This window comes from Amyelois transitella, chromosome 11 (genome assembly GCF_032362555.1).
Source record: "Amyelois transitella isolate CPQ chromosome 11, ilAmyTran1.1, whole genome shotgun sequence".
Taxonomy (NCBI): Eukaryota; Metazoa; Arthropoda; class Insecta; order Lepidoptera; family Pyralidae; genus Amyelois; species Amyelois transitella.
The window spans coordinates 11258760-11281914 of record NC_083514.1 but is presented as its reverse complement, the minus strand read 5'-3'; the positions used below and the strand labels follow the sequence as shown (position 1 = coordinate 11281914).

The following is a 23155-nucleotide window of genomic DNA, read 5'->3' as shown; positions in this document are numbered from 1 at the left end:
CACTTGTTTATTTTTTTCATACGTGGATCGCACGCGTGAATTGGAATGTGTAATTGAGACTGCTTTATATCCCGACCAGAAAGATAAAACCGTCCTAATAAGACGATGTCGTCGGCTTGCATCGCACCCAATTTTCTCATTCCTAGTTTCTTTAGTTCTGAATATTTATTATGGTGCTCAAATTAACCGCATCATGACGAATTTCATCTTTTTGGTCAGCCTTCAACTTAAACTCTACTTTTTTTAACATTAAACAACATAATTAGGTTTACCTGTGATTGACATATCATTAAAATTGTTTCCAATAACAAGATATCGTGTAAACGTAAGTATTTGAGATAACAAAATTTACGCGAAACATTATTTAAAATTAATTACATTTAATAAGGTGAGAGCACAACACGAGTAAAAAGTAATTATATATAGTAAGGCATATTCGATTTCACTTATACAGCGAAAAGCGCGACTGCACTAAATGTATTTCTTTTTTAGAAAGCCGTTTACTTCTGCTTTATTGAACTGCATTAAAGAACCAATAATGATGAGTCGCTGCTTTTTTCTTAAGCCTTCACACTTACATATACATTTGTCGCTACCGTTAGTTTAACAATCTCACGAGCTACTTTAGCGAATATCAATATCTATAAATTATAAACATTTACATGTCGTTTAGCTAAATAGAATACACAACAGTGATATAACATCTTTTCCTCAGGCCACTTTGGCGCCCAACATGGTGCTGATCGGCATAGCGCACCGACTCGCTTCACTAATGTGGGACGAATAAGAAGTTCCACTGACTTCCATCCCATGGCAGTGTCACAGAACATGCTGGTATAAAAATTTCATGACAACAATAACATCAAAGGTCCCATCAATAAAAGCATAATTATTAGAAAATTTAACACGAATACATTTACATTATACGTTCGTTGACATATCACATGAGCAGATGAAGAATACTGGCTGTGTATATATATACTACTTTATTTATTAGGATTTAATGTATGAGGAGCGAGAATATTAATGTTTGTTCAGCCACCTGAACAAACTTGTATCAAAAAATGTGTTCAGACTTCTTTAGAACAGGAAAGAAAATAAATACACAACCTCCATGATTGTTTATCATAATCAAAATGACAACATCTAGAAATATTGAAATTTTATTTAAACCTACCATAACATTTACCATAGAGTAACAATTACAAAATGATGAATATGAGAAGGTAACGATTAAATATAAAAATACGTATATTAAATAGATTCCATCCCAAACAAGCGACGAAGGCTCGACTACACAAAATTTGGCCACGTGGTATCTTTATACAGCACACATTTATATATAAGTAAGGCTCTCATATACTCTGCTCAGCAGATTATAAATATTCGAATTGTATTGCATTTCGTTAAACCGCCTCATATATAACTATTTTATACTAAGTTATAAACATGAGATCGCTAGAGTAGCATTGTAGAATTATCAAAAACTTTCCTATTAATCTCTACTCAAGAACTTTATTCCTTTGCCCATAACATCGATAGAATGAATGAGACAGTATGATGATAGATGATATTTCAGAAGGGAAGACATCTTCTTTTCTACTATTTATTTACGAATTTATAATTATTAACATACTTGCCGCAGAATACAATTCCGCTTCTGTATTGACAATAATTGAAATTTTTGTTGGATATTCTTATATGATGAAAACCAGCCCAATGATGAATACTTATCCGGTATCAGGCATACAGTACATTGAACTGTAAGAGAGGTACCCTGGGCGACCGCCTGGTTGGACTGGCCCGCCCTAATACCAGCCGAGCCGCCCACTTTTACTGCTATTTACAGCATAAGAAACCTTTATAGAGCAGGTTTACAACAACACCAAAATATTACCAAATACAAATTCCGAATATCTGAACTTTATTATATTTTTTATATAAAATTATTCCACCATGACGATGGTCATAATCATAATCAGACCCCAAAATCTTAATCTTCCAAAAACACTTTTAAGATGAACAGACATAGATAAATATATAAAACTTATGTAGACATCAAACCAGCATATGAAAAACACTTAATAATCTAAAACTTACATAAATATTTTATTTTAATATAATACTAAAGGTCAACGCGGGAGCTTACACTTGACAACAACCAAAGTTAATTTTGGTTTTATTTCAGTCCAACCAAAGAAGTATCACATGTTCTTAAAAGGGCAGTTGACTTTAAAAAGAAAAATTATTGATTGTATGACAACAAATATTGCTTCTATTATGTTGTCAAGTTTCTAAGAATCCTCATAGTATTATTATACTGAGTAGATTATCCAAAAGTGCAGTAGCTCCCGCAGAGACTTGTCGGCAGTTTGCGCGATTTGAACACGCGTAAGGCAGTGCTGTAGTAGTACTCATTGCATTGGTACTCGCTTCTGTTACCAACGCTATTACAAGGCCCTCTTATTTCCTCAACACACGCGTAGCAGCTCCAGCCAGATCTTTTCGAACGTCACTAAAAATAGGCGCCAGTCGTCTCGAGTGTTTTTATGCTTTTGCCCATCGATAACGATACAGAATAATCTTACTCACATACGTCAATTTATATACCCATATATGCAAATGTTATAAAATATAAAAATATTGCAGTAAAATAGCAGATCTGCTGCAGATCTGTCTACTGTTTCAACTTTTTTACGACGAAACAGAAACTGCAAGTTTTATCACTGAGACATCAATCAATCACCCAAGAAGACAATGAAGGCGAAAGTTTTATAAAATTCATTATAAAGTCAATGTTGAACAACACCATTCGGTGTTGTTCTGCAAAGCAACCACACGTACTGCTTTTTATTTGAAAGAGTACTTTGAGATAGTTCATCTTATCACCAAAAATTTGAAAATCTGACAAAGAAAAAGCACTGGTTCTATAGCGATTTAAGAGTTTCTGAACATTTTCCAGCAGAGCGCGGCGCAGCTGGCGGTTGGCGGGCGCTAGTCCCGGGCGATGGGCGTGCTGCAGGCCGCGGACGGCGCGCGCCGCTCCAGCGGGGACTCCGCGGCCGCGGCCGCAGACGCCGGGGTCGCTTCGGCTGACTCGGTGCAAAGTGATGCGAACACCGTACTCGAAGACACCTCCCGCACGCAGCGACGTTGCTCAGCTGAAAATGTCATAACCTTACTACTTTAACTAGGAAAAATATGTTGGTTACCTGTTCACATTTATTTCGTACAAGTCATAGTAATTTAATTTATTGTCACCAAACACAGAATGGACCAAGAAAATTAAAACAAAATTGCATGAGGCGCAGAACCACCAGCCGTCAACGTCAGATAAGGTCCTGTCGACTACTGGGTTTTATACCAAAAAAGATAGGACAGATTTAAAAAGTAATAAAAACACAAAATCAAACACCGCCGCGAAAAACTTTTTAATGAAAAGAGCTCGAAATATTCAAACTTAAACATGCATTGTTAAATAAATTTTGGTGAAACAAAATAAACAAAGAAAGCATACTTGTCTGTTAATAGTGTCAGCGAAGCGAGCCAAAAGAATCTTGCAAATAAAGTGAACAGTCGGCAATGAATCATGTTACAGTTGAAATAGGCGTTGCGTTTTTTGTCCATTTCAATTTGCATGCAACGGACAATGAAACCAATTTGGCACAGGTTATAAAGGCTACAATAATTCGTTTAAGCAAAGTGGTTGGCGACACCGTCCTACACGATGTCAGCGGCAAATGTCGCGTTTAACGCATCAGTGGGTAATGAGCGGCAATGAGATGAGACGGCGACCGTGTGAACTGGGGTCAAACACGATGTGAGGTTATCGTGTAAAAGCGGCCAGCCAAAATTCATGAAATATTAGATCTCATCTGGGCAAACGTCTTACATTACTATAAACAAAGCAAGCAACATAAAATCAAGTAATAGGGCAATGGAACGATTTGTTCCTTTTCTAACCGAATCCGAATTGATATCACGAACAAAATGTTATGAAAGGGGCATAACGATGAAAGTTATGTCATGAATTGTAAGTACGTTTATTGGGTAACCTGCAGGCACGCACGGCGGCACATCAAATTGGAACTCTCGACCAATGAATTACAGTAACATTGAGTAGACATGTAGGTAAATCGAATTTACGCCTTCGTGCGGAAATGTACGGTCTAATTATTGATGAGTTATTGTGTAATATTAAAAAAGATTCTGTTCAGATTATCAAGGATGTGCGAACAGAAGTGGTTAATTTTATTCCTTCCTGAAGAGTAACCCGTGGTATACAGTATTTTCTGCAAAGTATTATGTTTCTACTTCACTTAGCGCCGTACAGTCTAGTTGCAACAAAGCCACAATGGCAGGCAAATATCTGCGTGTGGAAAAACGCAACCACAGTATTCAAATTTGTCAATGCTTTCATATCATTGCGGTTTCATAGCAACGTTTTCCCGATTACTTTCTTTATCAACCAGACTCGCGATAATTTCTAAGTAAATAGAAATAATATTAAGTCATCCCAACACCCATAGAGGAAGTACCGGAGTCATCGGCACCAACACAAAACGAGTCATTAGCGGTGGAAGCGGCTCCATTGTGGGGGATGACTCGGTGAAACTGGGTGCAATGCCCTCTCCTCCCGCACGCAGCCTGCCTAGTGCCTAGCCCATTATAACGCTTAGCACGCATTATAGTTAAAAGAGTTTGTCTCAAAAAGAAATAAATAATAAACAAATATTTTATTTCCGAGATTATGGTGATATATAAAATAAAGTGTTTTATTTGCGTTATGCCCCTTGTCAGTTGTATGTCCGTACTGCAAGCCAACATGTTACAGTTAAGGAAGTTATAATTCATATAGACCATGACATTTAAGTTCCACCAAAATATATCAAAAAAGTATATTTAGAGTATATTTAAAATGATCAGCGAGCCTAGCTTACCGGTCTGTTGCGATCCCGAACGCAATATTACGCACAAACACGGAATCGCAGTTCCCGACACTAAACAAACGACATCGCCTGCGCCGCGCCGCCGTATTTAGAACGCGCTCCTATCTTATCCAACAATAGGCCGAGCAAGAAAATCATAATTGGCGAGAACCGAGAGAAAGCGGCAACTCAACTGCAGTTGTAGAGGATATAGCTATAATACTGAATCATCAGAAGGTGTACTTAGTGGAAATTCTATTACTTGGTCATAAGAATCTAGCTTCTGGGCTGAATTTTCTTTAATTAGGAGACCCCGAAAATGTTGAATATTCATTGATAAAATTTCATTGTGGTATTGCTTAAACTCATTAGTCATACAACATAGTAATTAAAGCGTGTAACATGCATGCTACCCTTTTCCGTGAAACACGAGTGCATTGGAGGGTTAACATTGAATTATTCGAGCTAAATATGAATAGATTTTATTTTTTGTATTGTAATACTACGAAGTAGTCTGAATAAATAAAAGTCAAAGCTGTCTGACTCACCGGCCAATACAAGGCAGAAATCACTAAATGGTTTCCGCCGAAATTTGGCTACTGATTTGAGGACGTACTGATACAATTCCTACGAGACCGAGGCTCAGGGCGATAGTTTGTTTGTCTATAAAAGTTACGAGCTCAACAAATCCCTGCTCTTAGTAGACTTGGATTAAATGAAAGCAGAGTGAGCAGTGCACGAAGCTAAAAAGAAAACTCTTCGACTTTCTTTATACACTATAGTAATCATTCCTATAAACATGCTTACAAGGTATGAAACAGTTAGTATTACATATACATTGCATAATGTTTTAAGATTTTGTTAGAATTAGAAAAAAAGTATGTATTTATTTATATTAGGATCATTCATTAGAAGCTGTAGCAAGAGCTAAATAAAATATGAGGCTACGTACGCATGAAAAATTTGTTTTAAACTGAAAATTCGACGAAAGAAACTGCATCAACGCGCACCACTAATCACTGGCCGCATCCTCGCGATAGCTAAGCGGTAATTGAATTTACACACACAGGCTGGCAAAAGCAAGTCGGCTCAACAAAGACAGTTTAGAACACCACTTACCGATCAGGTTGTGCAGGTTGTCGATGACGACCTCCGTGTTGTAGGTGGCGTCCACCGCGCGCTGCAGGAACGCTGTCCACGTGCTCAGCTCTGCTTCCTAGTCGGAAAAAATATTATTAAAATACTGGTAGGATGGAGGTATTTCAAGCAATGGGTACAGTGAGCTAAGGGCAGAGTTGGGAGAGAGAGAGAGAGAGAGGTGGGTTGGGAGATCGAGCGGTGGTGTCTTCTGACTTGATACTTTAATGTGGGACATACATGTGGCTGTAGTAAAGAGCCTTTTAACGTTTCTGACTGCGTTTATTTTTCTTGATAATCAAAGAGTTTATATATGTTATATTCAATGAAAGAAAATCTGAAAAAAATGTATCCCAGATGAACACTCCATGTAAAGTCAAAACAACCATGTCTGTCAACGTTTTATTTTTCTTGATAATGTTATTCATTTAAATAAAAACAAGGAATATTCACTACCTTGTTACAATGTTCTTCAAATCGGTGAATAAGAGTTGTCCCGAATTCAAACGTTACGGAAAATAATAAAAGTTGTAAATGTCGATTTAATGATAGTAACTTTCACATACTCGTATGCATGAATGATGAATGAAATTTGTTAGTAAACTATCTTCCATACATTATAAAAAAAGCCTAATTATTGGCTTAAAATATCAATTAAATATAACAAAAATAAATTAAATCAAAATAAAGATCACCTACGAGTAAATTTTGCAGAACTTTGAGACCAGCGAAACCTCAGAAAAGTATTTCCAGGACGCTCGGGCGTGGAACAGCGGAAGATATTGGAAGCCCTAGCGGTGTTCGTGGCAGGATTGCGTTCCCGGTGCGCCAGCATTATGGGCGTGTCATGTTACACGGGCGATTTACATGCTACTTTCACTACCATCGAGTGATTTTGTTCCAGATGGTGAAGAAACATAAACTAGAGCCAAAAACCGAAATTATTTTTACTACGCTTTTATTAGCTTGGGTTGTTTGTATGTATGTATGTATGTATGTATGTATGTATGTATGTATGTATGTAACGGAATCTTTGAGCTTAATTTTCACTGATTTCTAAACGTCTGATCAACTTGAAACTTTGCACACGTATCAAGGACCGATGACAATGCAATATTTTGATAAGAGTTTCTCATTATCCTTATTAAAACTGCCAGGATTAATAAATTCATTTTTAGATCCTTCGTATGAGAGTAAGAGAGACAGAGATAGCACCAGTGCCAGTAATCTCCATACAAGAAACCAAGAAGTTCTGACGTATAAGGAGTCCAAAAAGAGATGTAATATATTTCCATATAATGTTACTATTAACCTGAGGCTTTTTTATTTCATCGCATCGCTCCATTTAGAATTACCATTAGAAACAATAGTAGAATTAGTAGAATATTTTAAAACAATAAAAAATATATAAATAATAAAACAAATGTAATAAATGAAAATTGAACAACTAAATTTACAACAATACAAGAATAAAGTTACTACCTACAGAACTTTGCGATATTTAATACGTATTTAACATATTAATGCGATTCTTGAATTAACATTATGTAACTTTTGCATATTTATAATAGCAACACTGTAATACTCGCTTGGAAAATGAGTGACAGTTTGTTTATTTATGTAAAATAAGTTTTGCAGTAAGTTTTGAATTCGATTCTAACACCTGTAAACTTTCTTTCTGTTTTTTTACCGGTGCCTGTGTATTTACCTATTTGCACTTTGTTTTGTGCTGATAACTTGTCGTTATTTGGAGTTTGGAATCTTCCGTTGAGTCGAGCTTTGTTCTTCCGGATATTCGTGTGATTTTATCATCTGAGATTGGACTCTGACTGTGTTCACTGTGTTGTGCAGATATTTTGAGATAGGACTCCTGTAAAAAGTACCTGATTATTTGAGATAGGAGTCCCAAGTTTGTGTTTGTTTTTGTGAAAGACAGATTTTACTACAAAAGTGCCACGATGTCTTCAGATAAACATTGTTGCGTTCCTGGTTGTAAAGGCAGTGGAGGTATGTTTGAAATATTTTTGTTCCTGTATCAATCTGCCTCTTAATCTTGTGGTTTGATTCCTGGCAAGGCCACAATCGAAAATTGTTATGTTTGCTGGATAGTCAAAAATATTATTAACAGTGATTTATCACTATAAAATTCTTTTCAACTGGGTTTAACAATCATCATACATACATGCATACATATAATCACGTCTATATCCCTTGCGGGGTAGACAGAGCCAACAGTCTTGTAAAGACTGATAGGCCACCTTCAGCTATTGGGCTTTAAGATAGAATTGAGATTCAAATAGTGACAGGTTGCTAGCCCATCGCCTAAAAAAGAATCATGATGATGAGAATATTATGAGATTTAATCCAATCAGGCCACATATAACTTTAAGAAAGTTAGTTGTGAAAACCTCCGGCGATGGGCGCATGGTTGCGAAAGTCATTTCTAGTAAGATAGTTATACAGCGTAGTAGAAGTAGTAGGAAGTTAACACTTCTACCAAAAAATAATTGTATAAAAAAACTAAAAAACTAGGCGTTTTATTGCTAATCAAACTAAAAAATAGAAAATAAATAATAGTTTAAAAAAAACTAAAAAACTACGCTTTATTGCTAATCAAACTAAAAAATAGAAAATAAAATTTAAAGACAAAGGAATTATAAAACAGTAGTAGCAAGTCGAACAATCGGTTATAGTCAATTACCTCCGATTAAAATTATAACAAAATTAAATTTATAAACAAAACAATTTAAATCAGAGTAAAAAGCGTGGGGTGCATTTTACTTCATTTTCATAACTCTCTTGTCATAAATATATGCTGATAGAATGATTTTAATATTTACTACATCAGGCACCCCACGCTTTTTACTCAGATTTCAATTGTTTTGTTTATAAATTTAATTTTGTTATAATTTTAATCGGAGGTAATTGACTATAACCGATTGTTCGACTTGCTACTACTGTTTTATAATTCCTTTGTCTTTAAATTTTATTTTCTATTTTTTAGTTTGATTAGCAATAAAGCGTAGTTTTTTAGTTTTTTTTTTTAAATAATAAACTTATTATGAAGATCAAACCAATAGATATTGTTATTGACGTTATTATTAAACCAATTAAATCATCCTTACAAATTCTATCCGAATTCAAATAATACTTGCCCTTTTATGGGAAAAAACCATCTCCGGATTACTAACATGTATTTCGTTCCAATGAGATGACCTGAACAGGTCTGTATGTAAATGTAGACAGGAGACATCGTATTACGGAGTGCCGGCCTTCAGCGTCGCGACGATACCGGTTTTGATATGATTGCGAAAATTAAATGAAAATTCGGCTACATTACCGAAACGTGGGGGGTTGGTACAGCGATAGGGACCTAACGTGAAGCCTCACCCCGCCGGCACAGATTGCCGCGGGTAACATAACACCCGACCTGACATAATAATCCAGACACGGTTTAAGCGTAAAACCTAATTAGACATTTGTACATAGCGGCCATAATCTCCATGACATTGAAGGACAACGGAAGAAAATGTATAACGATATCAACTCGTGATGGCACCAAAAGTACAATCATTAAGATTTTGTCTCGTTGGATGAAAATTTATTTAATTGAGTCACAGGTATTTCGTACAAATTTAGTCTGAAATAAGAATGTATTTTGTAAATTGACGACCGGTGAAAATGCTCCAGTGTAATTTGTTCCGCCGCTTCTTCTACACATGCGCTTTGAAAGTAGTAGTAGATATAATTGTGAGATTGACGTCACAATATAATATACTAATATTATGAAGCTGAAGAGTTTGTCTGTTGTGAACGCACTAATCTCAGAAACTACTGGTTCAAATAGAAAAATTATTTTTGTATTGAATAGACCATTTATCGAGGAAGGCTTTATAACATCACGCTTCATCTATTAGGAACAATAATGGAAAATGAGAAAAAAACGGGGAAAATTATTCACCCTTGAGGGCTTCAATGATGCCCAAAATAACAATTCCACGCGGACGGAGTCGCGGGCAAAGCTATAAGTGTTACCTTGTATCCAAGTTTGAAAGTAAATCTTTTCTATTCTGTTTACTGGGTCGAAAAATTCCTCAGACCTTTTACTTCGAATTTGAGTGATAGCATATTCATATGGCAAATCTTCGATCGAAGGATTATATTCCACCCGCCCCCTTGTTAGACAATCCATAAACTTCTACATGTGCTATCACCGTTCTAATTAAGTCACCATGGTCAATCACAATTTAGATCTTCATGAAGTCACGGTTCGCATCAGATGTGTGGGTTATGTAAACGGTGCGCGTAGCAACGGCGGCACGCGTCGCGGTATTTATAGCGCTGACGGCGGTCAGGGCCGCGCGGTCGCTGCACTATTTTGGACAGACTCTATTAGATTGCATTCATCCTAAGAGGCTGCATGTCTTTTAATTTCTTGTAGGTATTTTATTTTGTTTTTGCTTGGACTACGACATAAGAAGTACATATTAATTATTTTATTTTCTTTCTTCCTAAGGTTCAGGTGGTGAAATAAAAGTCTACACCATATTGATTGTCTTTTTATTCTGAAGCTCGTTTCAATATTTATGATTCAATTTATTTTACGGGAGAGCAACCCGGAGCTAGCGCCGGCTTATTGGTACAACACGCATTACGTGAGCACGAACATTGGAGCTCCGAACTCTAGTCCCGTTTCATAGCAAAATATTTAAACTGGCACAAAAACCAGTGTTTACTATTACAAATAAACGGTACTATTCCAAATGACCGTCGTCATCGGATAAAAAGATGGTCCGAGTCATAGCTATCATGAGATGACGCGACCGCACATAGACCCTGTCTAAAGTTGATCCTACGCACGGCTTGATAAAAATTATGGGCACGTAACGCCCACGGACACTGGGGAAAATAATTTCAATGAGAAAACTATTCGCATAAAAAGACAATAACGATTTAGGTAGGATTATACTGAGATTTTTTTTAAGATTCCAATAAACTGGAGTAATATTAAAAGTATTTAGAACACAATACGCTCCGCCCTTCAGAAAGCCGGTGTCGTGGCCCGCGTCGACATCTGGGGAAGTGGGTCACCCCGGAAGGTCAAGGAGCGCGGAAACGTATTGGGCATTACTTACAGTAAGAACGGGAAAGGTACGCTGCTGGTATTTCCTGGCGTACTTGAAAGTTTTCTGAAATGCTGGTATGTTTTTTGGAAGTTCGTAATTACATTAAATGCTATGGACTTCGACTTCCTCTTTCGATACCACCTGCAGTACACAATAGTTTCCCATTCGGATTGATCTACTATATGAATGTACCGCACTATATCTACTTACAAAAAATATGATGGATATTTTTTTATAGAATAACATACTTAAATCATACCATAGTTGAACAAGAAACTAGGACGATTCATAGCCGAATGTTTTTATAAGTTGATAGACAGTTTAACCGTTCCTCATAAGTTTTCACCCACACATGACCCCACTGACTGGCGTTCCATTTGTGTCACTTTCCCTACACAGCTGTCAGCCAAATACGAAAACGCGTAGGACAAGACTACTCGCTTCGCTTATTTAATGATTCACTCACACGTGATGAACACGTGGTCCACTATCGATTATTTGCGTATGGTAAAATAAGGAACAATTTCCATGATAACCGGGTGACAGGCGCTGTGACGGCAATAGTACTACCCTTACTATCTTCTAGTAGTCCACCATACAGACTGCGGATCATCCCAGGGCAATCGGGCCAAACACCAGGATGATGATGTCAGTAAAAAGAATAAACTCAAGGAATCTTCACCTATTTATTCGATTCAAATTTAAAGATTCAAAACATCACTTGCTTGTCGTTTTGATAAATTTTGCAATAGCAACGCTTGGTGTAAATGGGCGAGTAATTTAAATAATTCTAAACTTTCTCAAAGTTCGGCAGTCGAGTACTGGAATTGTGCTTTAGAGATGATGATCCTCAGCATCGAATTACAAGTTTTGTATCTAAATGGAATTAAAGGTCCATCAGGATCAAATTGCGATCGCGAGTCCGTATTTTCTTCCACATTTAAATTTAAGATTGATGTCGTTTGGCGGCTGTGCCAAACGTAAATGTATGATTAAATGTATAGTTCTATAATAGGCTGTTTGACTGTATTAAAAATATACATTTCTTTTATGTCATCAGTCTTAATATTATTTTTTTGGAGCGATTTGTAATAACGCGAGATAAAAATATACATACATACATACATACATATGCTCACGTCTATATCCCTTGCGGGGTAGACAGAGCCACCAGTCTTGAAAAGACTAAATGGCCACGTTCAGCTATTTGGCTTAATGATAGAATTGAGATTCAAATAGTGACAGGTTGCTAGCCCATCGCCTAAAAAAGAATCCCAAGATTGTAAGCCTATCCCTTAGTCGCCTTCTACGACATCCATGGGAAAGAGATGGAGTGGTCCTATTCTTTTTTGTATTGGTGCCGGGAACCACACGGCACTAATACAAAAAAGAATAGGACCACTCCATAGATAAAAACTCTCCTAAGATAAAAATATTGCATTATTTAAACAAAATCCGTCTCAGAAAATTAGGTTTTTATATGCAGCTGTCACGTGACTAAAAACGAACGTGATTGGCTATTTCTATTATGACGTCAATTATCCATAAACAGACTGTGGATCGTACCGTTCCTTAGTGTTCGCTATTATTTTTCAAGATTTTATAAGTGTTTGATCGCTCAGGATTACTCAGATAACATAGGTATTTAATAATGGTAACCAATTCTGCGAAAGCTGACAGTCGAAACCTACCAAAAGTGGACGCAATAATGGTTGGAAGAAGTAATCTGGATTGTCTTCTTCAAAGACAATCCAGATTTCTATGCTGCCGAACTGAGGAATGTGAAAACATCAATGTAAGTATATCTTGGTAACCACTGATCTTAGATCATGATCTGAAACCACTTCTTGCGAATATTCAAATCCATCGGCATAGAAAAAAACAGTTTCGTAGGAGATTTTATTGTTGTATTAGTGCATTCAGGCACTGCACAACATTTATAGGAACTCATTTTAATAATTTTTACACATATGACGTGGCACAAGTTAAATAAAACAAGAGAAAATCAAAACTTTTCGAAACACCAACAAGCTTTGTATGATATTTACACGAAATTTACGTCACTGCATGCCATGGCCGCCATATTGCTAAAAGTCGCGTTTTGGCGGCATATTTGAATATTTCATTTTCTTTTTCGATTTTTTAATAAAATAGCTGTAAAAAAGGCAGAAAAGTATTTTTGTAGGGCTCCTTATAAATAAATAAATACCCTAAGATAGTTTTTAGAACTTTGTCAAATAGCCTATTAAAGGTGATGTTAGTAATCTTGGAAATGATACGGTATCATTTGGGCGTAAATAGGCAGAGCGGACCAAGGCAGACAGTAACGTTATAATTACCGCTAAATGAAAACGACCGCAGCGAGAGACAATGGCCTGAAGAGGACCTGAGCTCTGATTAATGCCAAGTTAAAATTGAATTATATTTGACCCTACTCCGTGCCACAAAATTTATTTGGCAAAATTTATTATGTACAATGAAGTATTTATGAACAAAAAAACTAAATTATCTAATTCGCGAACGCACCATAAAATAAATAGAAATAAAAAAAATATTGAATAGTGACTGAGATGATAAAAAAAGAAATCTAGAACCATTTCTGAATGAAATAAAGAATGCCTTAAACAAAGCAAGGCAAAGCAGTCTGAGATGATGATGAACCGTCTGTATAAGCTCTCCTGCCAGCACGCGGCGACTTACAGCAATTTTGCAAATTAGACGTGCCCGTAATAAATGGCCATAATCACGTGTAAGTATATCAATTTGTTAAATTAAAACAACGTCTCAGCCGTGACCCCGCCCCCGCCCCCGCCCGCTCAAGAGGGAGGTCACCGTCCTACGAGTGTATGATTTATTAACAAAAGGGACAAAGAACAGAGAATGTCGTAAATATAAGATCTGTCCTTCTTTCAATATATTTCGAACTTTCAACTTATTCCCTGAATGCTTCAATTACACATTTCGAAACCCGGCTTAGTACCAATTATAATATTATAAATTAGGTTAGTTCTGAAGAAGTGATAACGGCTATTGTGAAAACGTTTAAAACAAGGATACATGGCCAGATTCTCCCGGCACAATTGCGAAATTCTCTCTCATCTTAATCAAATTCCAGAATAATTTGCGATGAATTATTTATCTAAAAATTGCCGAAAAACAAAATGGTGGTTTCGTTGTGTAGTTTACCCTAAATGTCAACCAAAACGACCTACTTACAATAATCATAATGGATGCAAAATCAATATGTTATCATAGTTATCAGATTGACAGCATTATCTGTCATATGTGGCACACTTTCTATATCAACGATTTCAGCGGTGGCGAGGCTAACCTAACACTGGCGAATGTGCAATTGGAAGATTCTGGCAGACGCAACCTTAAAAAGGAAACCACTCATGCGATGACAATCACACAGTCCCAATTCAATACCAGTCAAGGGCCCTAAATAATATTAGAAATTGAGGTCGTACCAATTAGCTGTACCGCAACCCACACAACAGGTAGGATACAAGATATTGAAGGGCGTAGATTGTTAACAAATTTCTCAACGCGTAATGTGTTGTTTATTTCTGATTTTTTTTCAAACTATCACCAAACAAATGAATGATTGAGTTGGATAGTTCACGTATCAAGAAAAGAGAGAATTAAATTCATTAATGGTACGTATGTGAGATTTATTTTCGTGCGTAGATATATCCTTCAGCACCGTCCGCGTCCTGCGCTTTCACTCTCATTACCGCGGGCGCGCAATGCTCGCGGCATCATTAGAAAGCGAATTTCCGTTTATATGCTAATTCTAGAGCCTACTGCCATGTTACATTGTGTTTTGTTCAGCTCGCCGCTTTGTCTTCTCTTTACAATACATCGATTGTTTGGGAATTTCATCTTTTCAATTCGTACCCACGCGCACTGACTTCTTTTTAACTATCATAAGATCAAGATTACTATATACATGTTTCTTTGAACGTGTTTTCTTTATTAACCTGTCATTCTACAAAGGTGGTAGGTTTTCGTAATTAAGGCAAAGAGAGTTAAACGATTGAGGTTATCGAATAAGTACTTAGCTACTTATTTTATCAAGTAATCGTTTAATTGTTTACAAACAATATGTGTATGCTGTCTGTCGATGACTGATAATATTGGTGTAGATAAATCATTTGATAAATAACCAGAACAATCAGCGGTATAAATCAATTGTCCATTCAAATAAGTACGTATTCACCCATTCTTCTACACAATGTTCTATGGGAAGGTTTATGTTATAATTAATACTTACGTGCTTGTTTATTCGAAGTGAAATTCATTTTCAAAGTGATGGAAAAGTTCAAAACCTCAAGCAATAAAACAGCAATACATGGAAAGCATTATTTCCACCAGTCAATTAACTAGCTATAAAATAAAATTCTGATTCAAGTAATAGATATCTAACACGAGTATTGTGGCAATCCGCGCACGGGGCGTCCAATGAATTCGCCAATAAAGTCCTTTATACATTATATAAAACAGACACACGCAAAGAATCTGAATGGTAAATCCAGCGCCAACGTAATACATGTCGCCTGGCAGGCTCGCTGCACACGCAATGGAGATTTAATGTTCCTAGATCACGTCGGCACGCGGCGGGCCAGCGTCTGCGTCGGCAGACTGCGCCGCGGCGGTCGACGACTCCGCTGCATAAAGTGCGTCCCCGGCTATAATAATTCATTCCGAAATCCATTAAAGTGAGTAAGCACGACGGAAAGTGTCGAGAATGCAATTATAAACCTCTCCTTTAGATTGCTCGCACATTCTCAAAATGATCTCAACTTCTATCCGTCTACTGTCCTCAGAACACATTTCGTATGTGCGTCAAAAGAAGACAATAAGCCAACCTAATAACTGTTTTTTTTTTTGTAATAACATACATAAACATATATCCTTGACTAAATTAAGCAAGTCCTGGCAGAAGTTCCGGTCAAGAGTAGGTGAAAACGCCAAGTTTTCCATGAAGAGAGTTATGAATGTGGACAAAGCAAATGAAATATGCAGAGATCGTGGCGAATGGAAAGATGTAGTGTAGACCTATCTGCCTAGCCCTCCGGGAAAGAGGCATGATTTTATGTACTTATGTATGTACGTATCTTACATAAATCTAGTGATGTCTGAAACCATTCCTTTTTAGTACATTTCATGTGTGTCAGGATGAGTCCGTTCTCAATTTGGAGCGTGCTAAATGTCAAGCAAACACTTCTCGGAACAAGTGAAAGGAGTTAATCAAGTAAATCATCCCGAATGAGCTCACGGCACCAAGTAATTGCGGCGTTGGCCTTAATCCGGGATCACGGGCGCATGCTGCCATCAAACCACTTTACTGTAACAAACTAAAGTGGAGAAAATGGCTCTGCTAGATTGAAATACTTTTCTAAGGTAAGATGAGGTAAAATATTTTTGAAAGTCCGGATGAGTCTGCAAAACTTATGTCCTCACGACCATCCAATAGAAGAGGTGTAATACGTTTCTACTTAAACCACACCCTTTGCCAATTACCTTGCCGAAGAACATACTCAATCAACATTTCGATCAATTTATTGTGTGTACTAATGGGAACACTTGAAAAGTATCGATAAATGATTCTACATATCCGTATTTCCCGCTCATCATCACCCCAGGTTGGTTCGTACGGCAGTAAAATCGAATTCCTCGAATATGATTACGATTTACGTCAACGCATCATCGCCGATTCTCAGACGCGACGGAGGATGCATGCAGATAACTCACGTCATGTTTTCCTAAAATAATTTGATAACTAATTTAATTAGCAATGAACAGGCGGATGGTATCATCGATGAAATCAAAAGTAAGTCTGCGTATGTTTTATAATGTGTTCCGTTCATACTGCAAATTCATGTTAAATCGCTTCACAATAATCATTCCAATGAACTGATAAATAAAACTAAAACTAGAAAATCCAACTTAGGCAATAATACTTAGTAAAGGGCACGCGTAGAAAATCAATTGACGAAACGGTCATAGGCCAGTCGCTCAACAAGTACACAGAACCAGCGCGAATTTGCGATTGTGTCGAAAAAAAGCCTGAACTCTGGTAGGTGAGAGTAGCGGGATTGGCCCTGGTGGCATCAGGACCGTGAACAAAAGCGCAAATAGAGGTCATTGGCCGCGGAAACCACTGTAGCTAACCCGGTCAGCTGTCGGCCGTAATCAAAGACAAATTAAAACTATTGACAGCTATTAATTGCGGCTTTATGTGGGTATCTGTGTCAGATCCGGTGATGCGATGACGGGATATTGGTTAAAAATCTCGATAAGAGGCCATGATTTACTCAACTTTATTATTATTTTGAAAAAAAGACTACTTTTTGACTTGATTTTCCAAGGCAAGAGAAATTGAAAAGACAAATATTATATTTTTGGTCCTTTATTCCTTTTCCGCAAACTCAGATGTCGCCTCTAGCATGTGCGCTTCCAAATGTGAGAGGAAATCAGAAAATATTCCAGCAATTCATGATTCAAGCTACACAACGCAAGTAGACTTCACATGAGCTGCATAACCAGCTCCGAAGGATTCGTATATCGGATTTAGTAGAATTAGTTATGAAGGATTATCTAGCTCCATAAAACCAGTCCTTGGCGAATGGGAGCGAGCGATGATCTCAGTCTCAGGATCTGCGGCGAGCGGCAAACCGCGGGTCACGGCTGCGCGGCGATGTTTGCCAGTAATTAACACCAGGGACACCGACCGGCAAACTAATTCACTGGTGTGGCTAACTGGTTTCGCCATGGAGATAGCTAATTTTCTGTGCTTCAGCTTCAGACAAGCTAGAAGATTTATGTTCTTTTCTTCTTGTTTAAAGTAAATTATATTTTGCAATTCATTGTATGAACGGAACAAGATATATTAATAAATTGACAGAGGCATACTGTATGGATATACTAGTATATTGCACAAATGATTGCCTTAAGTGATCAACAGTCCTACTGAGCAAACTTTACTCAGTAGGACTGTTGAGGGGTTAATAAAGAAGGTTAAAGTTTTGGATGGTGAATGGAGGCGCTGTGACTTAAAACGACTAAATATACTTTTAAGGGCATACTCGTACCTATTAATGATTTTATCAGTCTGTGTAATATATTTCCAAAGCTTCGTGAATATTGGGCTTAAACAACAATGTCACGCGACTCCACAAGTCCGTATTTGACTTTCGTGTTTAATACAGGAGCGAAAGCCTTTCGATAAAGGCTTACACGCAAATCTAAGGAATTGCAGTTAATAATGTGAGCTCTACTTGCAAACAATCACATGCACGCGAAAGCTTACAACGAGGCACAACCCGAAAACTTACATAGATATTATCGTAAGTGAAACTTCGCCAAAAATATTGATGAGTTCAAAATTTTGACAAACATATAAACATATAACTAAAAGCAAAGCATATAAAACATTAGCTAAAAATACCTACCTGCATCAGCAAACCTCCTAATTTGATATGATTTAGAAGAAAACCCATGATAAATAAACAGAAATAGTTTTTAAACAAATTAAAATTCAGCTCGGAGGCTCGTTATTCTTGGGGCCGGTAGACAAAGTCCAGCGTTGAATAAAAGTTTGATAACTAAATGACAAATTTCGAGTATGTCTACGTAATATATAATGAAAGTAAACAGGCGTCTGCGGGCCGAAGAACTTGCGCTCCGTAAATATTGATCAACCACGTGATATATGGTCGAGCTCGTACGTTACAGGTTACGACAAGAGCGACGCTTTGCAGGGTTGCCTAAACTCAACAGATTAATCCGAAAATTCTGGAGTCTTCGTCACTTCGTCAGTCGTCTCGTTTTAATGGTGACTTTCTTGAGAAAGCCATGAGACTTGCTTTCGCCAAGACCTCTAGAAGCCGACTTAGGCCCGTTGAAGTCGAAGAAAACATTCCTAATATTTTGCTTAGAATGGCAACCCTAAATGCGGCGCCATTAACTATCGGCCATTAGATTATATGGTCACAACAACAATCGCGGCAATTTTACCATCATCGTCAACGCGAACACAGTGAAAGTTACGCGTCACTTTTATTTTCAGTAATTTATGGTGAACTGCCAAATTATTATGATTCATATCGAATGAGAAGCACGAGATTTGTGAAACGTGAGTTTCATTTTCAATACTTCCGTGCTGAATCATAATTTTGGTTGTGATTATGTTTAATTATATATATTTTTTCATTGATTTGTTCTTTAGAATTCTAGAATGGAAAAATTTTGCTAATGTGCATATTTTTTTATTCATATTTAAGAGCATTAATTTAACTTAGAACTTTATCTTTCGCAAGCCTGCTAAATAGTTCCTTTACAGTTGTTTCATCGGATATGTTTTGCATATTAAGGTAATCTTTGAAAGTGTCGAGAAAAGATGAAGGTAATGATAGCGCTGGCGTCAAATATTTAAGTTCTGGGCGGGTCGGAACTCGGAACTACACAGTCACAGACATGTTTGGTGCGGACGGATTTAGTTTGTCAGACCTAAGATCTTTATCCCTATTTTTATCCCAATATCACTATGGGCGGTATTATATGTCTCTACACTTTTGCTCGGAATAATGTTGCCTCCTATCGGCGGATTGACTACCGTTTCAAAGAAACTGTATCGTATCAAGAAATCCTCAGAAATGTGAATATTACGCACACAATACTTGTTTTTCGATATTATTTAAAACGTTATTCATTAGCCGTCCAAGTCGCGGAAAGACTACAACTTCCACGACGGCCATGCAGTTTTCTTCGCACTCTTAGTTTTAATATTTAAAAAATATTTATTTATATGGCTACCATTTAAGCTGTCATGACTTAAAATTGCATGCAAAGTGTTAAAGTAAAATTCATATCTGAGTAGCGTAAGGAAAATGGTTAGAGCATAATAAACCTAAATGGTGTCTACCCATCATCAAATATCAAAGATGACTCGAATAGCTACTGCGTTGAAGTTAGGTGAAAAGGCTGTAAGTATCAAGTAAAATGTGACCAAATTATACAGATCAACCTGACCATACATCGATCGGATTAGTTCGCAAGTATGGAATAATAACACTATCTGTGATTAAATTTTAGCCATTATTATAATTGTTGTTTATATTTAGCGTTTCAAGAAATCCGTATCATTAATCATGCAGAACTGGCAAATTGGTGTCCGCTAATTACCGCAAATATTAGTTAGTTTTTGTTAACTTCTATGTCTCGCGGTGTTTCCGGGTAGCCGCCAAGGGCCCCAGTAATTGCATTGTCATTATTTGTACATTTTGGACTACAATTACACTACATGGTACTCAGATTCTTAAGAAATAATACGTGGGAACCCGCGGTACCTGCGGCAGAGCAACAGTGACAATGCGGTCGTTACGATACCAATTTTGCGACACAACAATAAAGTTCCCACTTTGCTGGGTTCAATACAATCGGTTTCTGAAGTGTTTGAGATATTACTAGGCGCCAAGCTATGCTACTGCATGCTTATAGATAGTAAAGAGGGGGTTAGGATACGATGATAATAAATCATCATATCTATAGAGTAGCTGTCTCATATTTTGCTGAGTAGAATACAACTTCAATTTTCTCAAGGTGAAGTAGCCGAGGTATCAGACTAAAAAAGCGTTTGAAGTGGTTTCCATGCACAGTCGCGAAAGTCAGCCCAGAATCGCTTCATGTAATGACCTAACCCACTCCATGACTGTGGTCTTAGTGTGGACTGTGGACCTCTTCTCCTAAGAGGTTGGCTTATGCTGGAAGGTGTCAAAGACGTATCGGGTGACTTGTGTGGACTCACCATTTTAGCAAGCATAGTGTCCATCTGGGGCTGGTGCGTGGCTGTGAGCAGCTGCCGGATGCGCGCCGCGTTGGCGACGCACTGCGCCATGCAGCGCTGCAGCGCCGCCGCCTGGCGCACCAGCGCGGCGCTGAGCGGCACGCCGCCGTCGCCGCCGCCGCGCAGCACGCTCTCCAGCACGTGCGCGTGAGACGACACGTAGTCCAGGCAGCGGCGGAGCTCCACCGCCTCGCGGCGTTGACGGTCTGTTGACAATTATAAACCATCTATTAATTTACATAATATTTCAATCCATTTATATTAGGATTTTATTTGTCAACACATCTTTCTTGTGTTGGTCCGCTTGGTCCTGGTTACATCGTCACCTCCTTCTCAAGAGGAACTTTTTGCCTAACCTGTAGGCAAGTAGGCTGTTGGCATTTCTTTCTATTTTGACTTTACTTTTCCACTTTATATTATAATGGACGTCTTTTTTTTTTGTATAGGATAAAGAAGGACCAGAAAAACCTTGAAAAAGCACTAGTCCATATAGTGCTTTTTCAACAAGTATATATTCCATATAATAAGGGTAAAGAGTTGATCTGATGTTTGGACTTGGTTCAATTAGAACTTTACACCAACATGTGGTTGAATCCAGCCTTAATAGTTTACATGGCTACCTTCTTCTTCCACCTGGCTTTAGTCCCGGTTACATCCTTACCACTCTGGAAAGGAGCTTAGGGACCCTTGACCATGGATTCTGGATTGGGTAAGTCAGGTTATAGCACAAAGCAACTCCTAACTGATGTCCACAACCTCTACGGGGAAACCTCACACATATCGATCTTCATTATGCATCAAGTTACCTAAATGTGTAGGTTTCCTCATGATGTTTTCCATCACTGTAAAAACTCCAACACTCCATGATGCTCTTATGGCATTATGGTATTGCCATAATTTATTTAGATTTAGAAGTTTTTCCTCATGTGAATTAAAAGTGCAATTAGGGGTCTGGTGATGGTGATCACAGAGCAATCTCCTCATTCACGAAGCATCCTTGTCATGTCTAGCGATGAGAATTGGTATTTTGCAGATAGAACTCTTTACCTAGTTTAATCTAAGTAATTCAATCCAGTGGATTATGCAATATTTTTTTCTAAAAATATTTTGTATAATAGTATGTATAATATTTGTCTTTTATAATGAATAGCAGCGCATATACATCCAGTTACATTAAACCATCTAAAGGGTTTAAATTTCTTTGCAATAAGTAGTTTTATTGTTTATCAACTAGCATTAACTTTGGAAAATGTTGCTGAGGCAAACCATTGTACAATTTTTTGTATTCTATTGTTCAATTGATAACAGAGAAAAGTAGGAAAACTTAGAATTTGCAAAATCACTGTTTTTAAGTTAATTAATTTAATTTTAATAAATCCCAAAGGATACTTAAAAATTGTTATTTCGATCATCCAGGTAGGAAGAACTTTATAAAACAAATATTTATGTTAAAATAATAATAGTCAAATCGAACCACTATAATAAATACTGGTTAGACCTATGCTTCACTCAGAAAAGTAATATTATTAACCTACTAAAGTATTTACCAGAAATTTATTGACATTTGAAAAAGCAAGGCGCCAAAATAATCATATTTTCGTACCATGAAAATCATATATTCTTTGAGTCCTCATCAGATATTTCTCCTCTTGTAGCTGCCTGTCTGCTTGTGCTTGCTTTTCCCTGGCCTCAAGAACCTCGAGGAACGAGGAAAATAATGATTTTCTTTCATTTGTGTTTGTAACGGTTTCTTGCATTTTGATTGCAGAAAATCGTCAACAAAACTAAATAAAATAAAAATAATTATAAAAGACAATAAACTCAGAATAAATATGTTATCTGAGAAAGTTAAAATAAAAAGTATTTTGTTTCTTTCCTACGAAATTGAAATTAAATTTAAAATTAAAATCACACAACTTCCACTATTCTCTCACTGTCAACAACTACTGAACTGACGGACGCGAACGCAAGGAGTGGACGTTTTATATCACAGATCGTTTGCACAACGTTGGGTCTACTCGATAACGCAAACGTTTCGGATGACGTTATGTGAAACGAAAATATGTTTTTTGTAAAATATAGGTACCTAAAGTTTGTCAGCATCAACGCAACTG

General features: G+C 37.2%; 1 protein-coding gene across 1 annotated transcript; it reads right to left on the bottom strand.

Annotated features, from left to right (window-relative positions):
• Nucleotides 1-4: 4 nt before the first annotated feature.
• Nucleotides 5-22969, bottom strand: LOC106133272 (uncharacterized). The gene is made up of 4 exons (XM_013332941.2): nt 22645-22969; nt 21003-21247; nt 6048-6144; nt 5-3161 (listed from the first exon to the last, which is right to left on the bottom strand). Exons 1-4 carry the CDS (start codon nt 22796-22798, stop codon nt 2995-2997), a joined length of 663 nt encoding a protein of 220 aa, XP_013188395.1. The 5' UTR covers nt 22799-22969; the 3' UTR covers nt 5-2994.
• Between the last annotated feature and the right edge of the window lie 186 nt (nt 22970-23155).